This window comes from Caloenas nicobarica, chromosome 2 (assembly GCF_036013445.1).
Source record: "Caloenas nicobarica isolate bCalNic1 chromosome 2, bCalNic1.hap1, whole genome shotgun sequence".
Lineage (NCBI taxonomy): Eukaryota > Metazoa > Chordata > Aves > Columbiformes > Columbidae > Caloenas > Caloenas nicobarica.
Genome location: NC_088246.1, coordinates 10,225,581 through 10,242,378, shown reverse-complemented (window position 1 = coordinate 10,242,378; position 16,798 = coordinate 10,225,581). Strand labels below are relative to the sequence as shown.

Sequence of the window (16,798 nt, the reverse complement as noted above, 5' to 3'; positions counted from 1 at the left end):
TTAATACTGAAACAAACATGGTGCCTTGCATAAATACTTTCTTCGTCTCTCTTACCTGGTACAATTCCCTCAAAAGTGGGCAGTATTCAGATTTTTCTGGAATACACTCACAGAAAAATATCTTCACCACGCCCGTGCGTGATGGCAAAGGCTACGTTTAAGTGGCCAAGATGACAGGATCTCTCTAATACAAGAGGACACACAAGAATTTTGCACTTGGAAGTATACGACACAAGTTATGAGACAAAAAAAAATTGGTTCTCCCTTGCTTTTCTGTAACTTTTTATCAAGTACTGAAATCACATTTAATTACTTGTGCAGTACTCCTGTAACTTATTGATCACAATGTCCTGTGTAAGTTACTCTATAGCAAACTAACATCTGGGTTTCCCAAATGCAATGATTTTCTCATCACAAGCATGAAATAGAAGGTATTCTATGTAAGTACTGGAAAATTCACGTTCCAACAAACAGGCAAAGTTTTCTCCAAAGCAGGTTTCAGTTACTCACTTCACTTAACAGATAAAAGAAAATGACTTTTTACACAAAATCTTAACATTGCCCAGGAAAGCAAACTAGAGTAGATGTTAAGGGAAATTGTTTCATGTCTTATAATGTCAAAAGCTACATGATGAACAGAAACCAAGTGCACTTTACTCCTCCTGACTCAGCAGACAGTAGCCAAGGACCATAATACAAGATGTGTCACCACACAGGAGGTTCTGAAAGCCTGGAAGGGCTCCACTGCCAGGGCCCTTTCAATCAGCAAACAAGCTGCAACCTGCATTTTTTGATCAGGGCAGCTCTGAAACCATGTCTTACATGTCTGAACCCTCCTCTACTATCAAGAGTTTAGACAAAAACATCATCTTCCCCATTTGCACCTGCTATGGCTTTATGTAAACTCTGCAATGTCAAGAAGAGTCACAGAACTCAATAAAACTTCTAATTATTTTTTAAGCATTCAGAGAAATCCAAGTAAAATGAAGACCACTACAACAAAAGTAAAAATACATATACATACATGTATCACTATATTTATGTGCATATATATTGTGTATTTATATGCATGTATTTATAGCTATATATGTCTCTACATATAGTTCCATACAAATATATCACTTACCTCTTTGTAGTAATTTTTCTGCCGTTAACTATTTTAGTTGAGGTTGATACTGATTTGAAGTTGCCCATCCCACTGCCACCAAATGACGTAGAGGAGAACGAAGTAAGGCCTCCGTGTCCCAGTGAACCAAACGAAGTAAAACCTATTGGGGAAAGAGATATTTGACTAAAAATGTATTTTCCAATGACTGTGGAATCCAAATTTATCAGTCACTCAGACTACTTCCTAGCTTCAGGATGCCCTTAGATAGCTGCATCCACACAGCATCAGTGACTGACAGCATTAAACACCAGTGTGAGAATAAAAACATTACTCCGACCCCACCAATTCCTCCCATATGGACCCACGGTTCAGATTTGAAACAGACAGCATCATCCAAAAACTCTTGGTTACTTCTTCTGCTCAGGAAAAGCCATTCAAATCTGTCTGCTTAACGCAACTGTTATTCTTTCCATTCACAGTAAAGCTACTAACTTCAATGAGTCTGATTTTTTTGCTTTAACATGGATGTTGGTAAGCACTGAGTTAGCAGACTGAACAAGTTGTGTATTATTAATATCCCAACTAATACCCTGAATTTTAACACCTGAAAGGATGCTGACTGCCAGCAGCTCTCAGCAACCTCTGCAATACAGCCATCAGCGTTCAAACTGATGACCCCAGAACTGATACGAAGTAGTCCTATGGGTTTTAGGCACACATTTTTCTAGCACCTTAAATAAAAGCCATCACCCCCAGAACCTAAAAGCAAATAGAAGAAAATTCTAAAGCTATAAAGAAACAGCAGCACCAAAATTAAGAACACAGAGTTCTGCCTCTTAGAGGTCTTTCTACTTTTCATGAGCTTTCAGGTAGACCAGATATTGATAACTATGGTTTTATTTGCATTCAGACCTTACAGCGAGCACCTTAATTTTTTTTAAAAATGCCCTTTAAGGTTTCTGAATGAAGAAGGCAACTTTTTAAAACAAAAGTATTTACCAGATCCTTTGTGAGCCAAAATGGCATTCCTGGTTAAATATTGGGATATTTACCTGTATCAAATGATGAAAAACCACTTCCAAAAGCAGGGAATCCACTAAAGGCAGAGAAAAATGATCCACCGCCTCTGTTTCTGCTTCCCCTTGGGCCCCGTCTGCCACCGAAGAAGTCCTCAAAAGGGTCTTCTACAAAACAGAAGGCAACATTTAACAGGTGAGTATTACTGAGTGATTCTGCATTTAACCATTAAGGATTCTTCATTTAAAAAAAAAAAAAAGAAATTTCTTGTTACAGATAAGAGTATTCCTTTGAAATATTGCTACTGAGCTGAACAGTCCACTAAAAAGCCAATTCCTATGCTCCTCTGGACAAAATTCTGCTTCCCTTTCAAATTTGAAAAATAATTATGAAAAGCAGCTGCTTTCCTTATTTTAGCTGCTTAGTATCAAAAACTGGTAAACCTAATGCAAACACTCTTACATTTTCCAGTATAATAGATGCGGCAAGAGCTACAGAAATAGTATTATTTCCATCACATGCTCATACAGCCTAATACACTCGAGGTATGATAAAAAAATTAATTGGAAGTCAACTCTGAGCAGTCAGTTGACATTTGACAGATTTAACACTCTTCAGATGCATAATCATGATCTCCACACACCACGTCACCATAAGGCAAATTCGTCAGCTGTTCTACAGAACTCCCTGTCGTCAGACTAAGTTTTTCCAAGGTGTGGAATAAAGAGTAGCACTACAGACAAGTTAAACTAATTAAACTCTTAGAAACTGATTTTAACAAATCTTGTAATACTGCACACAGGTACCTGAACTTTCTAGCTTATTTCTACCAAAGATTTATTGTGGATCACCGTGATGAGGTCTCTGAAAAGTAACTTCCAAATAGGTTATATCAATTATTGAAATATAAAAACAGCAGCCAGGGATTGTTGACTCATACGCTTAAAGTGTTCAAAGTGTTTATTTTAGCACTTGCCACATTAAGTACTTCAAACATGTATTCTGATGCACATTTAGGCAGCAAAGTATGGAGCTTTACACACTGTCCCAAAGGGGCACTGGGTCTCTACCAAGCAGAACGAAGATGGGAGAAAAAGAGAAAGGGGGTCATGGATGAAACGCTATTTCAAATTCAAGTCCAACTGTTATGTCATTCCAACAGCTGCTGTTCCATCCCCATCAGGAAAACAACAGTCTCTAAAAAAAAAAGTAAAAAAAGAGGGGGAAGGAGGGGGCAGGGATGAAGGGGACATGTATGGAAGAAATCCTTATTTTCTTTGTCACATTTTCCTAAAAAATAGTTATTACTACATTTATCTGAAAACTGCTTTTTACTAGTGCTCTTAAAACAAAGAACACATAAAATCGCGATCATGTAATAGATACTCAATAAACATACTTGCATTAAAATCAGAAAAGTTTAAGAACTTCAGCTACTGTCTCCATCAATCACAACTCTCTCCAAATTAGTGTTGTACAGTACCAATGATTTTACCAAGGTTTACAAGTGGGTACTCGATATTTAAAGGTAACAGTTTGAAACGCTGCTCAGAATAAGCTCTTACTGAAAAATGCAGAAACTGGTGATAGCAGCAACAGTAGTATGAGAGCAAGGGAAGACTCTTATAACCACATGACTGCTCAGAACTACAAACTGATAAAGTGAAGGTCAGAAACGCAGTATCTATTCAACCTCTGGTACTCCCACAAAAATCCATGCTGGTATATGATAAATCACTAAGTTAACGCAGTAGTGACAGTACTAAAGCAATCAATCTGATAATAAAAATATATCAGTTACTGCCTGGTCCATGTGCAATTACTTAATAAAGGTGAAGCGTCATGATGTATTTATGCTGAACGAAGGCGGCCACCAAGGTTCAGACACACACTCCCATCAGCAAAGACAAAAAATGCCAAGAACAACAAAAATAACCCTATCCTTCCCCAGGCTTCCACAGTTATGGAATAAAACAAGGCAGGACCAAACTTTTATCTTACGTACAGTAGACACACAAGCAATACTTTTTTTTTTCCCTCTGGTTGTTTTTTTTGTGTTTCTTCAATATAAAGATGACCTGTTATTACCTTTGAAACAAGAGAAATTAAACCAACTCTTGGGCTTGGAAATATGGGAACCTACCACCAAAATTACTGTTCCTAAAACAAACGCCGCACCCATTTAAATAAAGGTATTTTTTTCAGACTAGTGTTATCAGCTAGCAAGTAAAATCACTGCAGTCAATTTTTTTGTAGTGCAATTTATTCGCACTAGAGTGACTCATAAGTTAGTTATGAAGGTCATTCACTCACGTGTACGAATGATCTATATTATATTACTACCACTGTTAAGCCTTCTATTTATAATTCAATTTTTCTTGTTACCTGGTGTTCAAATAAAAACAAAACAACCAACCATACAAGCTTTGAGGTTTGAATCCTCCACAGTGTATCAGTCTATTCTGCAAGTGAATCTCTCCTCCTCGGCACAACAGCAGCAGAAACACAAAGGTTTTTAAGGGACAATCACAGAATCTCCCTGAGATCCCTGCTACCAACCCAGTTTCTAAGTGGATTACTGCCTACACAAAAACCTAACGGAGACTGGGACGTGCCTTAGTAGCCTTTGGCAACCATACACACCAAAGAAAGAGGCCAGCACTCTGTGTTAGCAAATGTCCCGGCCTCAGGTGATTTCTGTTGGCAGCCCTGCTAATAATCCTCCAGTGCTCTTCCAGTAACTCTCGCCAGTAAATGAGACACTGGAACCACCGCAGAATGCTCAGCAAGATCACAGAATCACAGAATGTTAGGGATTGGAAGGGACCTCAAAAGATCATCCAGTCCAATCCCCCCACCAGAGCAGGAACACCCAGATGAGGTTACACAGGAAGGAGTGCAGGCAGGTTTTGAATGTCTCCAGAGAAGGAGACTCCATAACCCCCTGAGCAGCCTGTTCCAATGTCTGTCACCCTCACTGAGAAGTTTCTTCTCATATTTAAGCGGAACCTCCTGTGTTCCAGCTTGAACCCATTACCCCTTGTCTTACTGTTGGTTGTCACCAAGAAGAGCCTGGCTCCATCCTCGTGACACCCTTTATATATTTATAAACATTAGCGAGGTCACCCCTCAGTCTCCTCTCCTCCAAGCTAAAGAGACCCAGCTCTCTCAGCCTTTCCTCACACCGGAGATGCTCCACTCCCTTCAGCATCTTTGTGTCTCTGCGCTGGACTCTCTCCAGCAGTTCCCTGTCCTTCTGGAACCGAGGGGCCCAGAACTGGACACAATATTCCAGATGAGGTCTCACCAGGGCAGAGTAGAGGGGCAGGAGAACCTCTCTCGACCTACTGACCCCTTCTAATCCACCCCAGGTACCATTGGCCTTCCTGGCCACAAGGGCACAGTGCTGGCTCATGGTCATCCTGCTGTCCACCAGGACCCCCAGGTCCCTTTCCCCTACACTGCTCTCTAATAGGTCATTCCCCAACTTATACTGGAACCTGGGGTTGTTCCTGCCCAGATGCAAGACTCTACATTTTCCCTTGTTATTCTTCATTAAATTTTTCCCCACCCAACTCTCCAGCCTGTCCAGATCTCTCTGGATGGCAGCACAGCCTCTGGCGTGTCAGCCACTCCTCCCAGTTTGGTGTCATCAGCAAACTTGCTGATAGTACACTCTGTTCCCTCATCCAAGCCATTGATAAATATATCAATGTTGAATTTGGTTGATGCAGGGACAGGAAAATGGGCAGGACTTTCCTGGGGGAATATTTCTTATTATCCTGACATCCATCCAGGTACAGCATGCAAAGGGGAAAAAAAAAATAATAAAAACGACCAACCACAACACCACAAAACACCACCACCACCAAAAACCATGAGGAGAGAAGGCAGCAGGAGCCTTCTGCATTCTCACTTGCTGTATCCACCACCAAATATACATTAATACAGCAACCTCACACCTATTCAGACCCTGTGTATGCTTTTAGTCCCAAAATCATGATGATTAATAGTACCACTCAGCAAAATAATAACATTTCAGCCTGGTAGGTCTATTTTTGTGATCTAGCAGAACCTTTCCATGCATGATAACCTTTTCACATAGATTACTTTTTCCAAACAGTTCAAATGCAGAATATATTGCAATAGTCTACTGTTTCTTGTTTGTTTTGGTTTTTGTTGTTTTGTTTGTTGTTTGTTTGTTTGGGGGGGGGTTGCCTTTTTAAAAAGTTTTTGGTGGTTTGTTTGTTTTTAATGACTCCTCATATGAGAGTTATTTTGGTGCAACTTACAATCCATGTAATTCTCTGACTAAATGTTAGAAGCCCATCAGATCAATAAAAGTAAGCAGTAAAAAACAAACAAACAAAAAAAATCACCAACCACAAGTTCAGGCCTTTCTAAAAAAGGCAAAAAACTATTTAAGTACTATACAACTGAAAAGCTTCAGAAAACCAAAATGCTAGACCAGTGTTACCTCAGAGTGTAACTAAATGCTGTTTGGAGATAAAGCCATAGTATATTCTAGCCTGGGTATTACCAAAAGCTTATGGGAGGGCAGAATATCAGATGCAGTTTCAACAGAAATGCTGGAGCACATTTCTGACACAGAAGTTGTGGTGCAAAAAATAGTAAAGACAACAAAAGGTGAAAAATCTCAAGGAAGCCAGTGAGACTTCTAGTCTATCAGCAACAGGAGATGACACGAAGCTGTTTGGGGAAAAAGTAAATGCTTAAGCATAGGCCTGCTGTTACTAGGTAGGAAGATTACAGTTACAGAAGCCAAAAAATTAAGGTTGGAGCACAAAACCCCCAGCAACACAAAAGGCTGCACGCTAACAAACCCACCTGAAAATAATGACATTAGAGGTAACACTTCCAAAAGAATTTATTTAGAAAAATCTTTGCTAATTCAAATGCATGTCTCATTCCTCTGGATAAAACATTAAACCAGCTCACTGTGAACCATGGAATCCTACCTTGCTTTTCTGTAGTCACAAAGAAAGTATTTAACCTCTAAAGTCAAACAACAACAACTATACTGCATCTCTCTCTGCAGTTCAAAATGAGGTAGGTCATAATTCCCCCCACCCACAGGAGTCCTCGGCTCTAACAGATTTTCTGACTTTCAGCAATATAATCCAATTGCAGAATACTGCTTAGAAGAACGGATAGCTCTTCTTTCCTGCTTTGTGATCATGGAACCGAATGACAAATTGTATTAATTCATTAATCCAAAAGAAAACACTGGAGTGTTCACGTTGTTACATTTCTGTTGCATCCATGAGCTAATCCCACTCAGTAGCGGCAAGACTGGTATATCTGAAAGAAAATGGGCAGGAAAGCACCATATGATAGGGAAAGGAAGAAAGAAGGCAAAAATCCATAATATCTACATTTGAAGCACTCTACAATTCAGTTAAATTTCATGAAATTCATTAAATCTAAGGCATTAGCTGAAATCACCACAATATACTAAACAAAAGGTGCCCCATTTCCTATAGCAGTCACTTCTACCATGAGACTGGTACCCTGGCAGCTTCTTGGGAACCAGATGAGGAACAGATCAGCAGAAAAGAGCATCTCCAGATGAAAGGAAGTTCAGCCACATCAATTATTTGCTAAAGTTCACGGTGTGACCATAAAAGCAGCTGTGCTGGTTACAGGGAAGACAGCAGGAAAAAGTGCCCGGTGGTGAAAAGCAGCAGAGGAAGATGCTTTCAGCCACAGAACGATGGGTTGAGCACACTGCAGCACAATGCCATCATTCACCTCCAGAAAAATCAAGAGTTGAGATAAATCTTGCACTGCCAGCAAGTGTTCTCACATGCATGCACTGCTGCAGGCAGGGACGCCGATAATCTTATACGGACAGTATACAAAAGAATATTACCCTGTAAAAACAGGATCACAGCTCAGTCACCACTTACTGGGCTATTTCCCCAACCACTAAACTTTTGTTCCTTTATTCTCTGTAACCAGAGCCACGCTGTTGCCCCTGCCAAAACGTGATGCTGAGGAAAAGCTGAACACCCACCCTGCAGATGCAGGCGGGGGACACCGGAGCTGCAACGCACTGAGCAGTGATGCTGAAAGGCTGTGGAACAAAGACGACTCAACGGCACTGAGTATTACAGCCTGCAGTCAGTTCTTTCTATCAAAAGCATACTGTACGTCACTTTATAGATCATGCCAGAAGAGATTCTGAAATAAGGGTCTGAATGATGTGTTTATGCAAAGGGCTATAGATGTATGATACATCCAATAAAATAAGAATTCTTGCGGTAGGTATTTCTAGCTTGTCTTCTATTTGAAAAAAGTTTCAAAGATGCAGATTTGTACTAAATACACAACCTCTTGCTACAGCTCTGGAGCATACCCAGGCACTACAAAGCACATCATCAGAACCAGACAGGCCACAGAAACCTGTAAGCACTTTTGCATTGAAATAATGCCTTTAACTATAAAATACCATACTGTTGATGCCACTTACTCAGAAGAGACACTAAAACGCTGTTGCAAGCGCTGTTGATCCACCTGTCTAGAGTGTTTCTGCATGTTCTCATTAATAACTGTTCACTTCCAGAATACCAACTCAAATAGATGTTTGCCCTGCTTGTTTAAGCAAGTTTACCAGTGGAAGCATTTGAAAGTCTTTCTAATGATATATAGCAGAGATCTTGAGATTAGTAATTTCCTAGGAAAAGGAGACTTAAAACATTACCTTTGAATGCCATCTATACCATAATTACACAGATGCTATAGTATGTAAGTCCCACTCTAATCAGCATTTCATATTTATCAAACTGCTGCCCAAATGTTCAGGCACACCTTAAAAGCAGAGGAATCTTGCGGTACCACTGTATGACCCACTCCCCTTGCACTATGTTTAGCATTTGGCCTCTGACCAATTTAACCAGCTAGCCATTCAAGGAAAATGAAAAAATAAAAAAACACCACACACACACACACACACAAAAACTGTTTTCTTGAGGACTAACAACCTGAAGTGGCTAAGGATGGCTGAGGCAAGTTTCCTCTTTGACCAGTGCACTACCAAACAGCTTCTCAATGCATCTAATGGGATATCAGTCAAAGATTGAAGTTTGAAGATGGACATGAGAATTTGGAACAAGGCCTCCACCCTTTCAGCGGCAGAAGCTAAACATTATTTTAGCTACACATGGAGCCATGACATTAGTTCCATCTATTCCTGTTTGGTAATGCTGTCTGGGCAAGACAATTCCTGTATTTCAAAGACTTTCTTTGAACCTATCAAGTTATTCCTGAAAAATTCACAGTAGTGAGATTTGGACCATTCATTGGATAATTACGATCTAAGACTGGTGCTCATGAAATACATTTGTGCGCATTCATACCAAAGCAATGAATGCACATGAAAATCTCTGAGCACTTCATAAATACCAAAAGCTGCAAATTTATGTCAACAAAAAGATTAATTAGAGAGAGGACAATGTTGTGCAAGACAGCTGTAATTGAAAGCCTCCTCCATTTTCAGTTTTAAGAAGCCATTTGATTAACAAATACATTTTGCATTAGAATACCTAAACATCATGATTATTCAGAAATGGAATTACATGTGGATTAAAATCATTATCTGACTCTTATGCAAACCTTTTGTCCCAGCAAGACAACTTTCTGTCCTTGAGATAAAAAGGCTGATGAAGCTATCCCGTTCCTAAACGTCCTAAAACACAGATCATGTAAAGTAAGAGTTCACAATGATTACTGCATGCAGATTTTCCTCTTTCCTGTCAGGTGAAGACTCTTCAGCCTGGATGCTTGAAGTAACACACTATACTTTTCCAGAACACTCAGGCCTCATTTTATGTAATCAAATATTACAGTAGTCAACCTGCAGTAATTCTGTTGTTTGATGGAACCAAACTATATACCATATAACTAGCTAGTTGACATTCTCTGTGACAAAAATTTAATCTAGCTAGCCATATAGAGATGTTAAATTTAATTTTACCTTTGGTTTCCAAGAGTAGAGACTTTTAAATACCGCATAAACCAGGTTAACAGAATTCTCAAGGGAAAACCCCACAGAATGTACATGGGTTTATATACATCATGTGGTATTAAATTTAGATTAAAATACATCCTGAATTCTACTTCACAAACTACAAAAAACATTTAAGGCATTTATAAAAAACCATCTCAGAAGGCACACTGGGAATACTGAAGTGTTTAGGAACTGTAGCAGAACTGTTCAAGATTACAAACTACATGGAAAGAGACGCCACAAATAGACTTCTCTCGGACATGAAATCTAGAGAGGGCATCCATCTGGAGCAATTTATCACGTCACATTAACACCACATTCTACCATAGAGAAAAGCACGGATGCCTGTGGGATTCACTGAACTAAACATACAGGCATCTAAAGCTGTTTGAAATGCCCAGAAACATTCTGTCTGGCTTCTAGATATTGCTGCTGGAGGATACTGGGCTGCTATAGGTCCCGAGCTGGATTTTCTAGCCCACGCAGAAATCACTCAGGCATCTCAGGTACCCTAAACCATCTCAAATGTCACCAGATGCGTAGGTGAAGTTCAATGTATATGAAATATGACTTAACTACTTAAGGAGTTGTTTGAACTACTAAATTGCCTGTTGGGTAATGTTATGCTGTTGTGATAACCACTCCATCTGTCAATATAATTCCTCACTGATAATCCCTTCCAACATATAACCCATTCTTGAAGTGAGAATCTGAAAAGCCTCCAAACCAAGACTAAGTCAATTCTTTAAAAGCCCAGAATCACAGCCCAACTACATCAAAACCTATCAGTTTCTGTTCCACACAATGCTTGAAGTAGCAGTCCTTAAATTCATGAATGCATCTCCATTACTAGTGGTAACACTGAAGAACGTCCTTGAAAAGTTTACAAGTAAAATACAACCAAAACACTACATGGAAGACAAATTAACCAAATCAAGGCAAGCACTATATATAAATGGAGTAGGATATAGTTTAAGTATAAAACAAACTTAATATAGAGACGGATTGCTCATTTCAGTAGGAGGAAACAGTCCATTCTAACGCCAAAGGACAGTCAAAGAATAGAACAGGTATATGGTACAGAGTGCTGAATACCAGTTAACTGGATATTGATACTCCTATGCAGTACTTTGCAATACAAAGAGTAGTACTGCATAGGAAGCATCACCTTTTCTCTTCTTTTATTCCTGTTAACATGGATTATCATCCATTCACATGTCAAAGAGATTGAAAACTGTCACAGGAAGAGCTCACTAGGCAAAAGCAGATTCTGCTGTAACAAGGCATGACAGAAAGTGAGCACATTTCTCACAAGTTAACCTGCTGTCATTATCAACTTTTTAAAAGTACTTGCCTTTATGCAGCCTGATTTTTACAAAGTATTTGCCTGCAAATCAGTGAAGAGAAATTGTGACTGGCTGAGCTAATTGCAGTGCAACACACAGCACATAACATTAACTTTGCTTTATTTGGAAGTATTCAGGGCTGTCTTCAACAGTATTATAAATTTTCATTTGAAAAGTCTGAAGGGACTCATCAGTTAAAAACCACCACAGAACTCTTCGTACATTCTTGTTTTTTCCATAGATGAATAAAGATGCCTCTGTTTATAAAGAAAACTTTCTGTAACTGCAATAGTAGTGCAACGTAGCTCAGTGGAGTTTAAGAGACTCAATTTATAGCATAGTTTTAGAAATTCTTCATATCCATAAATTTACAGGGATTCTGCATCTGAATGCTACTCTTTCCATATTCAATGGCAATCAGGAAACAGTCCCACCTGCATTCTGTGGGCTTCACTATATGCCATTTCAAACTGTATAAGAAGGTGCAAACATCTCAAAGCATTTATGCAGTTTCATCTTTGATTCCACCAGTGCACATTTTCAGAAAGCCTTATAAAACCAATTATAACCCAAATGACTTAGAAAGTCACTAGTTCCACAGAAAATTCATCAACAAGTTGAAAATTTCTGGTTTTTTAGAAGATAAATTCCCTTACTCTTCAGAACAGAAGCTGCCCACCAGTGTTCCAACAAAGACTCTACAAGGGCTCTAGTTAAGCAATACAAATAATCATGTTATACATACAATTCTACTGCTTGCTTTGGGCATTATTAAATGTACTACAATCAGTTGAAAGCACCCATATTTTCATGTTGTACCACCTTAAACATTCATGTAAATATCACAGAGATGAGATTGTTGCCAACACTTTTTACAGAAAGCTGAGGTAAATTTGATTCAAGTTACACTTTCCCATCCAATTAGAGAATGTCTTGAGCATATTAAAGCCAAAACAATTCAGAAAAATAAGAGGTGCTCACTTCGAAGTCTTCTGACTAGAAAAACTGCAAAAGCTTTTACTCAGAATCCAAAGCTAAACACAGGTTTTAGGATTCCGATCACTGACACTGTAACTATCTCATGAAGGGAAGGGAGCTTGGAAATGGACGGTTTTCACCGACTGGACTACATCCAACACTGTTGACAGTGTTATTTACTCCGCAAGAAGTGGAACTTGTGCCACATTACTCACATCTTAAAGCTGACAATGACAGTGTCCAATACATGAAGTAGATAATCTGCTTTAGAATAACTAAATAAATAAATTGGGGTGTTGAGCAGTGGGAGAATGTTTCTGGAAGCATGCCTTGACATCATCAGTGCAGAGGTCTGGTTTTAAATCCATCCTTTCCACAGGGTAAGATACACCAGTTTTCCTCTACAGGAGTGGCTGAAGTTGCTGCAATATCCCAGGAAAACTTCGGCAGTAGCGGTACCTCCATTTGGTAAGCTGGAGAGCTCTATGCACTATGTTGTACAGCCTTGTTTCTAAAGAATCCAACAGCTAAGCCTTCAGGTTCTTTTTAAGTCCATGAATATTTAACATGCAGAGCTTAACTTCACTGCTTTAAGGTTAGTCATGAACACTGACATTTTTAGAGACACCAAATTAAATCTTTTGCTGGTGAAGTAAATACAATCAAAATCAAAATCAGCCTATGTCAGTCTCCAGAAGCTAGAACATGCCTTACCTATACAATTTACTCTAGTTAAAGATATTTGATTGAGAACCAACTAGTTTATTTAAAGTATCTTAGATTCAGAAATAAACAAAAGAGCTGAACATCCTCTCCCAGCTCCTCCTCACTAGCTTCCTACTCAACATCTTGCTCAGATTTTTCTAGGTTTTCTACCATTCAATCATAAAATGATTGAGGTTGGCAGGAACATCTGGAAGTCATCTGGTCCAAGCCCTGCTCAAGCAGGGCCACCTAGAGCAGGTTGCCCACGACTGTGTGCAGATGGCTTTTGACTATCTCCAAACATGATGACCCCGCAACCTCCCTGGGTCATCTGCTCCAATGCTTGGTCACCCTCACAGTAGAAAAGTGTTGCTTTAAGTTCAGACAGAACCTCCTGTGCTTCAGTTTGTGCCCACTGACTCTTGTCCTGCCACTGGGCATCACTGACAACAGCCGGGCTCTGTCATCTTTACACCCTCCCTTCACATATTTTTATATATATATTGATGAGACCCCACTCTGAGCTTTCTCTATACTGACCAATTCCAGCTCTCTCAGCCTTTTCCTCATGTGAGAGATGCTCCAGCCCCTTTTTTGTCTTAGTGGTCCTTCACTGGACCCTGTTCGGTAGCTCTGTCTCTTGTACTGGGGAGCCCAGAACTGGGCACAGTACTTCAGATGTGGCCTAACCAGTGCTGAGATCACTCACCTAAACTAAAATCCTCATCTAGTATTCCTTAAGATTCTTCTGCTGCCGCAGGAACAGTGAAGAAGTTGCATCTTCCTAGTTCAGCCCCCATTTAATCCATCTATATTTTACTAGATGCAACCTCCAATCTCCCCTTTACTACTTTTGCGGATTTCCCACTGCATCTAATTGCTCAAATTCTGCTGCTTATCCTCAACCAGATTCTTCCTTTAGCTACTCATCTAATTCATCAGCTAACCTTCTACTGAATTCAGTCTCCACCCCTTTAGCCCCTTTTCTAATTCTTCATTAGTCATCCAACAACTGACGATCCCTGAATATCAAACTAAAGAAAGATAAAATTAAAATCTGAGCGAAATTAGTCCCTTAATGCTGCCGAAGATAAAAAGTTACGTTTCAAAATATTAAAACATCTACATACATTGTTATAGAGATTAATCAACATCAAAGCACTGAACAGGAAGAGAGCTTTGTTTTCAAGCACATTTCTTGCAGTTTTCAATATGGGACCTTTTACTTAAGTAAATACTGAACACAGGATCTGCTCCACTTTAAAGGTCAACATTTTATTGAACACTCCAGCACCTCTGAAAAGACCTTCAACACACAAGAGCAAGCAACATCACAAGCCAAAAGACCATCAGCACTCCAGTAAAAAATATTACTTCCTTTAACTAAATGAAGCATCCAGGCTTCAAGAACTATTTCAGTTATCTGAGCCTTTAGGGGCTACATCCCACAAGCAAACATATGACATGAATTTGGGAGGCTGTCTAGATTATGTATGCAGCTGTTCTTATTTTGATACAAGAAAATCGCTCCTGCTATGATACAAGTTCACACTGAGCGCTGTGTTGTACCACTTACAGTTAACCTGTCCAGTTCAGAAGCTCTCAAAGCTACATTAAATATTTACAGATCAAGAGAGACTATCAAAAGAAACAGACTAAGTTGGCCCGATCAAATTATCGAAAGCGAATTCCAGTGTGTACTTTTTCCACCGACTGTTAGTTCTGTTCAAACTATAGAGACACAGCAGTCATGACTTTTTTCCTTTTTTTCTAAACCAAGCCTTCCAGCAAAACATGAATTGACAAGCCATACCTGTTCTATACTATCAAATCGACAAAGAAGAAACAGGTAAGAATTGTTTACCTCCAGTTTTCAGAGCTATTTCTAATAAAGCTGCATGAGCTATGTTTGTTTTGTAAAAGTTTTAGCCACACTTTAGATACACGTAACTAAAATCAGTGCATTACTTACCAAAGAAGTCAAATGAAAAGGGGTCCCTTCCACCAAAAAACTCCCTAAAGACATCTTCTGGGTTACGGAATGTAAATCCAAATTCAAATGGATTATCATGATGATTTCCACCTGCAAAAAGAAGTTAAACTTCAATTACCTTTACCATTCTACTAACAAGAAAGTTCAGGCCTATACGCTATTTGAATAATTATTTCTAAAATTTCTCTTTCCCTTTCAGGTATCACTGAAGTTAAGTACACATATTACTTTCTATAATTAATTATATTTTCTCTGTTTCCAGATATTAATAATGCACTTTAGAACTGAAAAAATTGTAGAAACAATTGTAACTTCAGTTTCAGAACATCACATTTTAGGCCTTAGTACAGGCATTTCCAGATTCCTGTCTTAAAAAGAAAGCTACAGAAAATGGTTTTCCACCAGATTAGAGAAAGCAAAGAACTGCTAGTTGTCAACATACCTCCGCCTCCATTTATTAAGCCTTCTTTTCCATATCTGTCATAGATGTCACGTTTTTTAGCTACAAAGAGAAGTTGTACATCATGTCAGTAAATAGGCACATTGAATTTGGAAAAAAAAAGACAGACTTAACTGGTATTCTCAGCTAAAAATCTTCTCAAAGCTAGTTTATTAAGAAAGTTCTGGCACATAACTGACGAACATTTTTGTTGAGAATTTCCAAACCAGTTTAGGTTCAGAAAGAACTGGTACTATACTTTAGACTTGTTAGCATTTAGTTTTAAAAGCTCACGTCCTGTTGTATCATTAAAAAAACATGTGGTATAAGGACAAACTTCACAAGAAAGTTTGCCTTTAAAAGAATACTGCAATCTCCACCTTTCCATAGGTACCATGGAAAGCTTTGGGTTGTAACGGACAGTTACAGTCCCTCTGGAAAACAGCCCCAGTGCTCAAGTATTCTCATTGCAAGCATTTTCCTCCTTCTATCCAACTAGAATTTCCCTTGTTGCAAACCCTGGCCATTGCCTCTTCTCCTGTTATTGCACAAGACCAAGCCCATCATGACAGTTATAAGAAAGGAAAGACAGTGTTTGCATGAGTGACTGCAAAACCCCTCAAATTAATTATAGTCACTTCTAGGTTAATAAAAGGTAATGAAGTGATGTTAAAAAAATGCTATTGAGGGATCTGAAACCGCTTGCTCTCTATTTCAGAAGACATGGAATGGCTCTTTCTTATTTTCACTGCAGACCAGCCTTCCAGTATCCATGAGAATGTGGAGAAAAATCAACTTTACAATACTATGTAAGATCAGACTGCACTGTTGGTACTGGAAGGGAACCTAAAGAGTTTAAAGAGGCAGATAATCAGCTTATTTTGATTGCACTGGTGTGGAAGCATCAGCCAAAAAAATCAGTCAGGGAATCTGATTTAGACTCTTAATATGCTATTCCCACTGGATCTCTTCAGTGAAAGATGTTTTTGAAATTTAAATAGTATCACTGAAAGAACGTGCAGTTACCTCAAACAGCTGCTAAAAAGTAAAATACTTCTGACTAATAGGAATTAAAATTTTATATACTGGTCATCATCTCCAAATAATGGAAACTTGCAATAGGTTCCCACACACACCCCTTCCTCCCTACTTGCCCAGCAAAGTTTGGTACATTACCCATGTC

At 39.0% G+C, this 16,798-nt stretch overlaps 1 protein-coding gene across 5 annotated transcripts in view; it reads right to left on the bottom strand.

Annotated features, from left to right (window-relative positions):
• Positions 1–16,798, bottom strand: part of DNAJB6 (DnaJ heat shock protein family (Hsp40) member B6) — a 64,230-nt gene that overhangs the window by 35,113 nt on the left and 12,319 nt on the right. For all 5 annotated transcript variants that reach the window (XM_065627392.1, XM_065627388.1, XM_065627391.1 and 2 more), the window contains exons 4-7: positions 15,619–15,678; positions 15,156–15,266; positions 2,161–2,292; positions 1,127–1,268 (exon numbers count right to left, since the gene is read on the bottom strand). In XM_065627392.1, coding sequence (XP_065483464.1) covers positions 1,127–1,268; positions 2,161–2,292; positions 15,156–15,266; positions 15,619–15,678 — 445 coding nt within the window. The remainder of the gene's footprint in view (positions 1–1,126; positions 1,269–2,160; positions 2,293–15,155; positions 15,267–15,618; positions 15,679–16,798) is intronic.